General features: G+C 44.0%; 1 protein-coding gene across 1 annotated transcript in view; it reads right to left on the reverse strand.

Annotated features, from left to right (window-relative positions):
* Positions 1 to 551: 551 nt before the first annotated feature.
* LOC110506445 (immunoglobulin superfamily DCC subclass member 3) overlaps positions 552 to 14,023 on the reverse strand; it is a 121,171-nt gene continuing 107,699 nt past the window's right edge. Inside the window, exons 9-14 of the mRNA XM_021586057.3 lie at positions 10,327 to 10,491; positions 9,812 to 10,000; positions 9,179 to 9,283; positions 8,735 to 8,870; positions 8,407 to 8,632; positions 552 to 3,138 (exon numbers count right to left, since the gene is read on the reverse strand). Coding sequence (XP_021441732.3) covers positions 2,959 to 3,138; positions 8,407 to 8,632; positions 8,735 to 8,870; positions 9,179 to 9,283; positions 9,812 to 10,000; positions 10,327 to 10,491 — 1,001 coding nt within the window. The 3' untranslated portion in view covers positions 552 to 2,958. The remainder of the gene's footprint in view (positions 3,139 to 8,406; positions 8,633 to 8,734; positions 8,871 to 9,178; positions 9,284 to 9,811; positions 10,001 to 10,326; positions 10,492 to 14,023) is intronic.

A 14,023-nucleotide genomic window follows, 5' to 3' on the forward strand; every position in this document is an offset into this window, starting at 1 on the left:
GTTTATACTGAGTAGCTGTACTACAGTTTATACTGAGTAGCCATACTACAGTTTATACTGAGTAGCCATACTACAGTTTATACTGAGTAGCCATACTACAGTTTATACTGAGTAGCCATACTACAGTTTATACTGAGTAGCCGTACTACAGTTTATACTGAGTAGCTGTACTACAGTTTATACTGAGTAGCTGTACTACAGTTTATACTGAGTAGCTGTACTACAGTTTATACTGAGTAGCTGTACTACAGTTTATACTGAGTAGCTGTACTACAGTTTATACTGAGTAGCTGTACTACAGTTTATACTGAGTAGCTGTACTACAGTTTATACTGAGTAGCCATACTACAGTTTATACTGAGTAGCCATACTACAGTTTATACTGAGTAGCCATACTACAGTTTATACTGAGTAGCCATACTACAGTTTATACTGAGTAGCTGTACTACAGTTTATACTGAGTAGCCATACTACAGTTTATACTGAGTAGCCATACTACAGTTTATACTGAGTAGCCATACTACAGTTTATACTGAGTAGCCATACTACAGTTTGCAGTGAGTGTTTGATGTCCTCGTTTATTAGTCCATAACAGACACATGTTCAAAGACATTCAAGGCTGAGTGAAAAAACAAAAACGTAAAAGCTTCTAATACAACAAAAATGTAATAAAAACAATTGTGATACATTCACATCCACAAAAGCTAAGCATAAAGACGAAAAGCTAAGCATAAAGTTTTTCTGTCACACAACTGCACTACCACAAGGCCCTGAAGACATCTTCCCTTCCCTAGGAGTGTGTGTGTCATTACGTGTGTGTGGTGTATATTCATGTACATATAGAAGTTTCGGTCAGAGTGTGAGAGGGAGCAACCTGAGAGCAGGACGGTCGTGTCGGGGTTGAGGTAGGTTACCAGAGTAATACTGCTATAGGCCATTACGTGAGAGTTCAAATGTGATCTATCTCTACAGTAGAGAGAGCCAGGGAGAAGACAGGGTGTCCGTCGGACAGCGGCCCTAACCCAGGCTACCGTAAGAGTACTGGCCTGGCTCAGGTTGGCTCTGCCTCAGGGAAGCTCCAGCTCCAGAGAGCATGGTTCTGGAGGAACAGGTGGAGCAGTGGTGGTGGTACTCCCAGATCTGACCCTGGATCAGATTCAAGTCTAATAACATCAAGTTGACTGTGTGTTTGCTCAGGAAGATGACAGCATGAGCACACTGAACTCAGACCTGTGAGTTAATACCTGTGGTCCACCTGTTAAACCATCTCCCTCTGGATTTGCATGCAGCACTGTGATAAAGGTTTTCCTGAAGCACTTTCATTTGTCAGTGTGGAGGAGGGATGGAGTGAGGGATCTGGGATGGACAGGCTCGAGAAGTCTGGGCTATTACGACAGAAGACAATTGATTTGAATTGATGAACTATAACAAGAGGAGTGCACTGTGCCACAGCTCGGAGTGAGTGACAGGCAGAGCCCAAAAAATCAGATTAGAACAACACTATTGCCAATTGAAGAGCCAATTACCTGGGATCATATCAGATACATTAATATTTGTGGTTGTCAACGCCTACAATGACATTTTGATACATTTGTGCTTATTTATCTAAATACATCACATATACCACATATACCGTACACACACACACACACGCACACACGCACACACACACGCACGCACAATTCCATCCTGCAATCATTCATAAATACACATATGATGTATGTCTCAATCAAGTATAAATGTAACTAAAACCTCACCTGCCCAATGGAATATCTGCAGCAGTTCTCACATAGCAGTAAAATTGTCCTGAAATGATTAGTGGCAGTGCAGTGCATCGCTAACAGTCTTTTCAATCAACAGAAGCAACTAAGATTCAAATAAAACAAAGAGAAAATATCTCACGCAAACACGATGGAAAACTATGAAAAATGTCTTTGACAAGTAGAATTCATACAACAATATCATCTGTCAACTTGCATGAGGTACTGACATATCCACAAACAGCAATTCATCGACGGAGGGAAGCCAGGAGCTCTCACAACAGAAGTACATGTTTCATTATGAAAGAAAGAACAACTACAACATTGTTATCTTGAGGTAGAACGTGGACTTCAGCGTTTTGAAGTGCTTTCCGTTAGATTTTTTTTCTTCTTTTTTTCCCTCGCTTCGACAAGCAGGAGAGCGGCGGTTCTTGACATCTGAGGTAGCGTGGCACCTGTTCTCGTGTTTTACGAACCGATCGCTCTACATGTAAAAGTAACTGAACGCAGGGGGAAAAGACGGATCCAAAAGGTTTCCCACGTCACATTCATTCCGGCTGAGGTAGGTTTTTGTTGAATCCTAAGGTTCACAGAGCCAAGTTAAGAACCTGTATGAAGGCCGAGAACTAATAAAAAAACCATTGATATCACTGAAAAGAAAAGTCCTGAGACAGAGAATATATGAAATCACTGGAAGAAGGCCTTAAGTCTTTGTTGGATGCGTTTGTGGAATCCTTGCTAGGCTGAGAGGAGGCAGCAGTCTTTGACATTGAAAGAAAAAGTAGAAATAAGACCAATAACTTAGAACCATTTTGTGAGATAGTAGAGGAATAAAAACATATTCGACTCTGAGATAAAATGATGAGTGTATAACAAAGACATTCTGGACATCTATTCTGTGTGCTGCCGGCAACCAGAAAATGAAGGAAAACAAAACAAGAACACTTAATTCACCTGCCAAAGCTAAAACCTAGCTGTCCATCACAAAAGCGCACCAAAAACCTAGGCCGGGGACACCTCCAAGAATGAGTCCGAGACCCTATAACTTTTCCAGAGGCGACTTATTTAACTTACCAATAATACAATTTTTTGCACAAAGAAAATCTAATATGAAAAGAAATACTTCGGTCGACCTGAGTGTGATACGAGTCTGAGGTGACACTGTGACCGTGTCACAGACTTGACCTTCATGCTTCTATCAGGTCTGGTTCTGCTGGGTGACCCCGGCCACAGCCCTGTCACTGGCCGCTCGGCCCTCTGCTGGAGGCCTCTGGAACTGCGTCTCTCTGTCCACCTCCACCACAAGGCTGAAGTCAACCAGCGGCAGAGTGGACAACTGGGTCTCGTTCAGCGCACAGGACACCAGGGATCTATCCAACTGGAAACACACACACACACAGTAATGTAGTTAAAGATGGAATGAGTAGTAGGGGAAACAGAGCCGCTGTCCGCCCACTGGCGTTGTTATTGTTTTGTTGACGAGGTGAGGAGCATCGTGCTGGAAAAAATTGCAGTACAAATTGTTCTGTTCTACCGCCTGTGCAATGATGCCAGAGGGAAAAAACTGTGTTAGTTGTTTGCAGTAACTATGTTGTTGTTGTAATATCGTTAACGGCCAGTTTCACCAATTAACGATTCCAGCTTCAATATGGGAATATACAGTTGAAGTCAGAAGTTTACATACACTTAGGTTGGAGTCATTAAAACTAGTTTTTCAACCACTCCACACATTTCTTGTTAACAAACTATAGTTTTGGCAAGTCAGTTAGGACATCTACTTTGTGCATGACACAAGGAATTTTCCAACAATTGTTTACAGACAGATTATTTCACTTATAATTCACTGTATCACAATTCCAGTGGGTCAAAAGTTTACATACACTAAGTTGACTGCGCCTTAAAACAGCTTGGAAAATTCCAGAAAATGATGTTATGGCTTTAGAAGCTTCTGATAGGCTAATTGACATCATTTGAGTCAATTGGAGGTTTACCCGTGGATGTATTTCAAGGCCTACCTTCAAACTCAGTGCCTCTTTGCTTGACATCATGGGAAAATCTAAATAAATCAGCCTAGACCTCAGAAAAAAAATTGTGGACCTCCACAAGTCTGGTTCATCCTTGGAAGCAATTTCCAAACGCCTGAAGGTACCACGTTCATCTGTACAAACAATAGTATGCAAGTATAAACACCATGGGACCATGTAGCCGTCATACCGCTCAGGAAGGAGACATATTCTGTCTCCTAGAGATGAACGTACTTTGGTGTGAAAAGTGCAAATCAATCCCAGAACAACAGGACCTTTAGAAGATGCTGGAGGAAACAGGTACAACAGTATCTATATCCACAGTAAAACAAGTCAAAAATCTACATAACCTGAAAGGCCGCTCAGCAAGGAAGAAACCACTGCTCCAATACCGCCACAAAAAAGCCAAACTACGGTTTGCAACTGCACATGGGGATAAAGATCGTACTTTTTGGAGAAATGTCCTCTGGTCTGATGAAACAAAAATATAACTGTTTGGCCATAATGACCATCGTTATGTTTGGAGGGAAAAGGGGGAGGCTTGCAAGCTGAAGAACACCATCCCAACCGTGAAGCACGGGGGTGGCAGCAAAATGTTGTGGGGGTGCTTTGCTGCAGGAGGGACTGGTGCACTTCACAAAATAGATGGCATCATGAGGAAAGACAATTATGTGGACATTTTTGTATTTTTTTATTTCACCTTTATTTAACCAGGTAGGCTAGTTGAGAACAAGTTCTCATTTACAACTGCGACCTGGCCAAGATAAAGCATAGCAGTGTGAACAGACAACAACACAGAGTTACACATGGAATAAACAATAAACAAGTCAATAACACAGTAGGAAAAAAATAAAGAGTCTATATACATTGTGTGCAAAAGGCATGACGAGGTAGGCAAATAAATACAATTATGCAGATTAACACTGGAGTGATAAATGATCAGATGGTCATGTGCAGGTAGAGATACTGGTGTGCAAAAGAGTAGAAAAGTAAATAAATAAAAACAGTATGGGGATGAGGAAGGTAAATTGGGTGGGCTATTTACCGATGGACTATGTACAGCTGCAGCGATCGATCAGCTGCTCAGATAGCAGATGTTTGAAGTTGGCGAGGGAGATAAAAGTCTCCAACTTCAGCGATTTATGTAATTCGTTCCAGTCACAGGCAGCAGAGAACTGGAAGGAATGCGGCCAAATGAGGTGTTGGCTTTAGGGATGATCAGTGAGATACACTTGCTGGAGCGCGTGCTACGGGTGGGTGTTGCCATCGTGACCAGTGAACTGAGATAAGGCGGAGCTTTACCTAGCATGGACTTGTAGATGACCTGGAGCCAGTGGGTCTGGCGACTAATATGTAGCGAGGGCCAGCCGACTAGAGCATACAGGTCGCAGTGGTGGGTGGTATAAGGTGCTTTAGTAACAAAACGGATGGCACTGTGATAAACTGCATCCAGTTTGTGAGTAGAGTATTGGAAGCTATTTTGTAGATGACATCGCCGAAGTCGAGGATCGGTAGGATAGTCAGTTTTACTAGGGTAAGTGTGGCGGCGTGAGTGAAGGAGGCTTTGTTGCGGAATAGAAAGCCGACTATAGATTTGATTTTAGATTGGAGATGTTTGATATGAGTCTGGAAGGAGAGTTTACAGTCTAGCCAGACACCTAGGTACTTATAGATGTCCACATATTCTAGGTCGGAACCATCCAGGGTGGTGATGCTAGTCGTGAGTGCGGGTGCAGGCAGCGAACGGTTGAAAAGCATGCATTTGGTTTTACTAGCGTTTAAGAGCAGTTGGAGGCCACGGAAGGAGTGTTGTATGGCATTGAAGCTCGTTTGGAGGTTAGATAGCACAGTGTCCAAGGAAGGGCCAGAAGTACACTGCTCAAAAAAATAAAGGGAACACTAAAATAACACATTCTCGATCTGAATGAATGAAATATTCTTATTAAATACTTTTTTCTTTACATAGTTGAATGTGCTGACAACAAAATCACACACAAATTATCAATGGAAATCAAATTTATCAACCCATGGAGGTCTGGATTTGGAGTGACACTCAATTACAGTGGAAAACCACACTACAGGCTGATCCAACTTTGATGTAATGTCCTTAAAACAAGTCAAAATGAGGCTCAGTAGTGTGTGTGGCCTCCACGTGCCTGTATGACCTCCCTACAACACCTGGGCATGCTCCTGATGAGGTGGCGGATGGTCTCCTGAGGGATCTCCTCCCAGACCTGGACTAAAGCATCTGCCAACTCCTGGACAGTCTGTGGTGCAACGTGGCGTTAGTGGATGGAGCGAGACATGATGTCCCAGATGTGCTCAATTGGATTCAGGTCTGGGGAACGGGCGGGCCAGTCCATAGCATCAATGCCTTCCTCTTGCAGGAACTGCTGACACACTCCAGTCACATGAGGTCTAGCATTGTCTTGCATTAGGAGGAACCCAGGGCCAACCGCACCAGCATATGGTCTCACAAGGGGCCTGAGGATCTCATCTCGGTACCTAATGGCAGTCAGGTTACCTCTGGCGAGCACATGGAGGGCTGTGCGGCCCCCCAAAGAAATGCCACCCCACACCATGACTGACCCACCGCCAAACCGGTCATGCTGGAGGATGTTGCAGGCAGCAGAACGTTCTCCACGGTGTCTCCAGACTCTGTCATGTCTGTCACGTGCTCAGTGTGAACCTGCTTTCATCTGTGAAGAGCACAGGGCGCCAGTGGCGAATTTGCCAATCTTGGTGTTCTCTGACAAATGCCAAACGTCCTGCACGGTGTTGGGCTGTAAGCACAACCCCCACCTGTGGACGTCGGGCCCTCATACCACCCTCATGGAGTCTGTTTCTGACCGTTTGAGCAGACACATGCACATTTGTGGCCTGCTGGAGGTCATTTTGCAGGGCTCTGGCAGTGCTCCTCCTGCTCCTCCTTGCACAAAGGCGGAGGTAGCGGTCCTGCTGCTGGGTTGTTGCCCTCCTACGGCCTCCTCCACGTCTCCTGATGTACTGGCCTGTCTCCTGGTAGCTCCTCCATGCTCTGGACACTACGCTGACAGACACAGCAAACCTTCTTGCCACAGCTCGCATTGATGTGCCATCCTGGATGAGCTGCACTACCCGAGCCACTTGTGTGGGTTGTAGACTCCGTCTCATGCTACCACTAGATTGAAAGCACCACCAGTATTCAAAAGTGACCAAAACATCAGCCAGGAAGCATAGGAACTGAGAAGTGGTCTGTGGTTGCCACCTGCAGAACCACTCCTTTAGTGGGGGTGTCTTGCTAATTGCCTATAATTTCCACCTGTTGTCTATTCCATTTGCACAACAGCATGTGAAATTTACTGTCAATCAGTGTTGCTTCCTAAGTGGACAGTTTTGATTTCACAGAAGTGTGATTGACTTGGAGTTACATTGTGTTGTTTAAGTGTTCCCTTTATTTTTTTGAGCAGTGTATACAGAATGGTGTCGTCTGCGTAGAGGTGGATCAGGGAATCGCCTGCAGCAAGAGCAACATCATTGATATATACAGAGAAAAGAGTCAGCCCGAGAATTGAACCCTGTGGCACCCCCATAGAGACTGCCAGAGGACCGGACAACATGCCCTCCGATTTGACACACTGAACACTGTCTGCAAAGTAGTTGGTGAACCAGGGAAGGCAGTCATTAGAAAAACCGAGGCTACTGAGTCTGCCGATAAGAATATGGTGATTGACAGAGTTGAAAGCCTTGGCCAGGTCGATGAAGATGGCTGCACAGTACTGTCTTTTATCGATGGCGGTTATGATATCGTTTAGTACCTTGAGCGTGGCTGAGGTGCACACGTGACCGGCTCGGAAACCAGATTGCACAGCGGAGAAGGTACGGTGGGATTCGAGATGGTCAGTGATCTGTTTGTTGACTTGGCTTGGACATATTGAAGCAACATCTCAAGACATCAGTCAGGAAGTTAAAGCTTGGTCCCAAATGGGTCTTCCAAATGGACAATGACCCCAAGCATAATTCCAAAGTTGTGGCAAAATGTCTTAAGGGCAACAAAGTCACGGTATTGGAGTGGCCATCACAAAGCCCCGACCTCAGTCCTATAGAATATTTGTGGGCAGAACTGAAAAAGCATGTGCAAGTAAGGAGGCCTACAAACCTGACTCAGTTACACCAGCTCTGACAGGAGGAATGGGCCAGAATTCACCCAACTTATTGTGGGACACTTGTGGAAGGCTACCCGAAACGTTTGACCCAAGTTAAACAATTTAAAGGTAATGCTACCAAATACTAGTTGAGTGCATGTAAACTTCTGACCCACTGGGAATGTGATGAAAGAAATAAACGCTGAAATAAATCATTCTCTCTACTATTATTCTGACATTTCACATTCTTAAAATAAAGTGGTGATTCTAACTGACCTAAGACAGGGAATTTTTACTGGGATTAAATGTCAGGAATTGTGAAAAACTGAGTTTAAATGTATTTTTCTAAGGTGTATGTAAACTTCCGAAAAAGGCCAATCTAATGTAAATCTAACGTAAATCTAACGTAAATCTAGCCCATTGCATCATTCTAGACTTGGATAAATTGAACTCTTATGACTTGATTTCAGTTGACTTGGTGTCAGGCCCTCTACTCACCATGCGTGAACTGTCTGCTAGGTCTCCACAGTGGGACGGGCCTGAGAAGAGTCTCTCCAGCTCGTTGCTGTCTCTCCTGCTCTTTCCAGCAAGGCTGCCGTTCCCTTCCATGCCTGATCTGCTCACCCCGTTTAAGGCCAGGGCCCCCTGGGAGGTGGAGGACAACTCCAGGGCAATGTTACGCCCGGCCTGGGGGGTGGCCTGCACTGTCTTACACGTCATCAACCTGGAGGAACACAATTCCCACAAAAACCCACCGTCATGCCCCCTGCCAGGATCAAGCCCACACAGACACACATAGTCCCCTTGTCGTTGCACCAATACTCACCTTCCCCTGTAGCTGAACATGAGGAAGAGCATGCAGAATACGATGCAGGTGACTCCTATATGGATGCCGATGATGATTCCGGTTGTAGAGGTCTTGCTCTGTTCATCTTTCACACAGTCACAGGGGGTGTTCAGCACTGTAGACACACACACACGGCCCAGTAAGGACAACAGCAATGCCACGCAGCACAGTGACACACACATACACACAGAGAAACAATGCCCACAGCACAGAGCTGTCATACAGTACACCCACAACCTAATCTAGTGCTGCCAGCCAGACTACCAATGCTGTGGCAGCATGGAGTGATCCAGTCAAACGGAGAGCTGTAAACACACAACAGCAGCCTGCATGAGGCCTCTTCAACGCTGCTCTGAAAAGATTACAGGACGTGTGAGCCCTGGTCTGCGTGAGTGTTTGTGTGCGTGTGCAGCAGGAAGTCACCTGATTTCTCCACAGCCTCCTTCAGTGAGACGAAGCGCATGGTGGCGTTGCCGTCTCCGTGTTGGTTGAAGGCCAGAACCTTAATCTCATACACCAGGGTTGGATCTGAGGAGAGGAGGAACAGAGAGAGAGAGAGAGAGAGAGAGAGAGAGAGAGAGAGAGATAGAGAGAGAGAGATAGAGAGAGAGAGAGATAGAGGGAGAGAGAGAGATAGAGAGATAGAGAGATAGAGAGAGAGATAGAGGGAGAGAGAGAGAGAGGGAGAGAGAGAGAGAGAGAGATAGAGAGAGATAGAGAGAGAGATAGATAGAGAGAGAGATAGATAGAGAGAGAGAGAGAGATAGAGAGACAAAGAGAGATAGAGAGAGAGAGAGAGACAGAGAGAAGTTGAAACATATAGCTATATGAATAGAGTTGGCTTCTAATGTACAATCATTCAAGGCATGGCTTTAAACACATTGACCGTGTAACAATCCCCTCAACTCATCTCCATGGATCTTTCCCCCAGCCCCCAGCCCCCAGCCCTCAGCCCCCAGCCCCCAGCCCCCAGCCCTCAGCCCCCAGCCCTCAGCCCCCAGCCCCCAGCCCTCAGCCCCCAGCCCTCAGCCCCCAGCCCATGTCCCCCTGTCTCACCCAGCTGGGTGATGTTGTACTGGGTGACGTTGCGGGTGAAGGTGAGTGGTCCGGTGAAGAGGGGGGTGTGGACCCTCCTGTAGTACAGCCTGAAGCCCTCATGTTGGCCCATCTTAGAGGAAGGCTCCCACACCGCCTGCACCACACTGCTGTTCACCAATTTAATGAACAGTGACGGGGGTGCTGGCACTGAAACACACACACACGGTGGTGTTAGAATCCACTAAACATCCACATAACAATAATAACCTACATGATATATTAAACTAAACACAAGCCGTCAGGCTTGTTAAGTCAACCATGTTTTAGTCTATAAAACAGGTCTTTAGTACTTTCTCAGTATATCTCAGTCAGGTATGTGGCTACAGTACTACAGACTCCTGTAGGTGTTTTACAGAACCTTTACAATAAACAACTCATAAAAACCTTTTTTGGTCCATGTAATTACCACCAGTTAAGTGAGCGTTTATGTGTGTGTGTGTATGTGTGAAAGTGTGTGCGTTCCCAAGGCACACCTTCGCCCAGCGTGCTCTCGGTGGCGCTCTCAGAGGGCTTGCTGGCTCCGCGGGACGTGTAAGCCTTTACATAGAAGGTATAGCCGGTGGAGGGCTCCAGATCACCCACGACCTGCTGTAGAGTCACCTTACTGACGGCTTCCTGGTACTCCATCTCCACAGGGTCTGAAGGGGGAGGGAGAAAGAGATGGTTTAATTGAACTGCTTTTTGTACACTGTAAAAAAATAACTGCTTTTTGTACACTGTAAAAAAATAACTGCTTCCACCACATGTGTTTTTAGGGGGTAGATCAACTTTAATATTGCAGATAGATTGTGGCGTAGATCAACTTTAATATTGCAGATAGATTGTGGCTTCCATCAATGTAATTATTTCCAATCCCCCATATATATATATATATTTGTAAATATATATATATAGTATATAAAAGAAAATATTATATTATTTTAAATATTTATACATAATATTAGTAATATTTATAGTTGAAGTCGGATGTTTACATACACCTTAGCCAAATACATTTTAAACTCAGCTTTTCACAATTCCTGACATTTAATCCTAGTAAAAATTCCCTGTCTTAGGTCAGTTAGGATCACCACTTTATTTTAAGAATGTGAAATGTCAGAATAATAGTAGAGAGAATGATTTATTTCAGCTTTTATTTAATTCATCACATTCTCAGTGGGTCAGAAGTTTACTTGGCTTGGATTGTTTAACTTGGGTCAAACATTTGGGGTAGCCTTCCACAAGCTTTTTCATTCCTCCTGTCAGAGCTGGTGTAACTGAGTCAGGTTTGTAGGCCTCCTTGCTCGCACACTCTTTTTCAGTTCTGCCCACATTTTTTTTTATAGGATTGAGGTCAGGGCTTTGTGATGGCCACTCCAATACCTTGACTTTGTTGCCCTTAAGACATTTTGCCACAACTTTGGAAGTATGCTTGGGGTCATTGTCCATTTGGAAGACCCATTTGGGACCAAGCTTTAACTTCCTGACTGATGTCTTGAGATGTTGCTTCAATATATCCACATAATTGTCTTTCCTCATGATGCCATCTATTTTGTGAAGTGCACCAGTCCCACCTGCAGCAAAGCACCCCCACAACATGATGCTGCCACCCCCGTGCTTCACGGTTGGGATGGTGTTCTTCAGCTTGCAAGCCTCCCCCTTTTCCTCCAAACATAACGATGGTAATTATGACCAAACAGTTCTATTTTTGTTTCATCAGACCAGAGGACATTTCTACAAAAAGTACGATCTTTCTCCCCATGTGCAGTTAGTTGCAAACTGTAGTCTGGCTTTTTTATGGCGTTTTTGGAGCAGTGGCTTCTTCCTTGACGAGCGGCCTTTCAGGTTATATCGATATAGGACTCGTGTTACTGTGGATATAGATACTTTTGTACCTGTTTCCTCCAGCATCTTCACAAGGTCCTTTGCTGTTGTTATGGGATTGATTTGCACTTTTCGCACCAAAGTACATTCATCTCTAGGAGACAGAACGCGTCTCCTTCCTGAGCGGTATGGCGGCTGCGTGGTCCTATGGTGTTTATACTTGCATACTATTGTTTGTACAGATGAACGTGGTACCTTCAGGCATTTGGAAATTGCTCCCAAGGATGAACCAGACTTGTGGAGGTCTACATTTCTTTTTCTGAGGTCTGATTTCCTTTGATTTTCCCATGATGTCAAACAAAGAGGCACTGAGTTTGAAGGTAGGCCTTGAAATACATCCACAGGTACACCTCCAATTGACTCAAATGATGTCAATTAGCCTATCAGAAGCTTCTAAAGCCATGACATAATTCTCTGGAATTTTCCAAGCTGTTTAAAGGCACAGTCAACTTAGTGTATGTAAACTTCTGACCCACTGGAATTGTGATACAGTGAATTGTAAGTGAAATAATCTGTCTGTAAACAATTGTTGTAAAAATTACTTGTGTCATGCACCAAGTAGATGTTCTAACCGACTTGCCAAAACTATAGTTTGTTAACAAGAAATTTGTGGAGTGGTTGAAAAACAAGTTTTAATGACTCCAACCTAGGTGTATGTAAACTTCCGACTTCAACTGTACACATATATACCATATACATATATATTTTCCTAACCCTACCGCCCCTCCCCTAATTGGAGTAAACTAATGGACAACAACACTTAGGCTCCTACTTCCAACTTATACATACTATATACATTTTAAGGACACAGACTTTTTCCACAGCCATTTACTCAACTTCTCCATCCAAGTGTTACCTGAACAACAACAAAAATGTGTTGGCCCAAACATTGCTCCAACTTGAGAAAACGTAGGCAAAAATGCAGTAAATGTAAAAATGACATGTTTGCTCAACTTGTCTCATTTGTTCATTCAGCTGTACATTATTATTTGGGCATCTTAACTAAAAAAATGGCCAAGCAACTGGCACACCCATAGTGCTTTTTATCATGCATTTATACATGAATCATTTTTCAACATGTCCTCACATGGGATTTGAACTCACAACCTCTTGGTTCATAGCATTCCAAACCCCAATCATTGATTTGATTGACTTATTTTACAATGTTAGGTTTTTCTGTATAGTTGGCATATTACTCTGTTTTAATATTACTGCTTAATCACTATAATATATAAAATAGTTTTTCTTGAGTACACAATACTTTCAACAGAGTTGAGATTTACTTTGAAGTGCAAAGTGTGGCAATAGAGGTGAAATCAGTCATAGACAAAGACGTGGTGGTGTAGCAGGAGACTTGGACTGCTGTGAACCAAGAGTTTGTGAGTTCAAATCCCAGGTGAGGGCATGTTGAATATGAAATACTGTATAAATTAACATGTGAATTGGAAATATGATATGTTAAATTCACTTTGTGTATAACTAGTTCAACAGCCATTTCTAGGTTAAAAAAAACACTTTTTAGTTGAATGAATAAATGCCAAAATTTGAGCAAACACATCATTTTAAGTTGACAGAATTTTGGCCTGCATTTTGTCAAGGTGAAGCTACAGTAATACTTGGACCAAAAATGTTAGTAAACAAAAAAAGGCGGTGGAACTAGTTACTTAATAATAATTAGTTGAAACAATTCAATGTTTGTTTTAGAGTGTACTGTCAGGATTGCATCATTTGGTAATAGGGGCTGTGACTGTGAACAACAGAGCTGTGTGAATCGAGGGGGTGGCTCTAGGTGAGTGCTTGTTCAATTTGAAGAGAGAAGGGGGGTGTAGGGGGAGGGGGTTACAGTGCGTTATGGCCCTTAAGTCAAGTTCCTCACCCATAACCACTATCTACCTCCAGCCCTCAGCCCATTGGGGCAGCCTGTCTTTAGTAGGTCATTAAAGCAGTTCCTATAGGCTCGCCCCTGGGGCCTTCAATTATACATCTGATAGTACTACAGAGGAGAGAGCAGCAGCTGTGTCTGGGTGATGTACTCCTTCACCGCTGCACACACACCCATACAGATACACACATGTCAGCACGCACACTCACACACCCATACAGATACACACATGTCAGCACGCACACTCACACACCCATACAGATACACACATGTCAGCACGCACACTCACACACCCATACAGATACACACATGTCAGCACGCACACTCACACACCCATACAGATACACACATGTCAGCACGCACACACACACACACACACACACACTCACACACCCATACAGATACACACATGTCAGCACGCACAC

This window comes from Oncorhynchus mykiss, chromosome 26, assembly GCF_057628025.1.
Source record: "Oncorhynchus mykiss isolate SJ-2025 chromosome 26, ASM5762802v1, whole genome shotgun sequence".
NCBI classification, from domain to species: domain Eukaryota; kingdom Metazoa; phylum Chordata; class Actinopteri; order Salmoniformes; family Salmonidae; genus Oncorhynchus; species Oncorhynchus mykiss.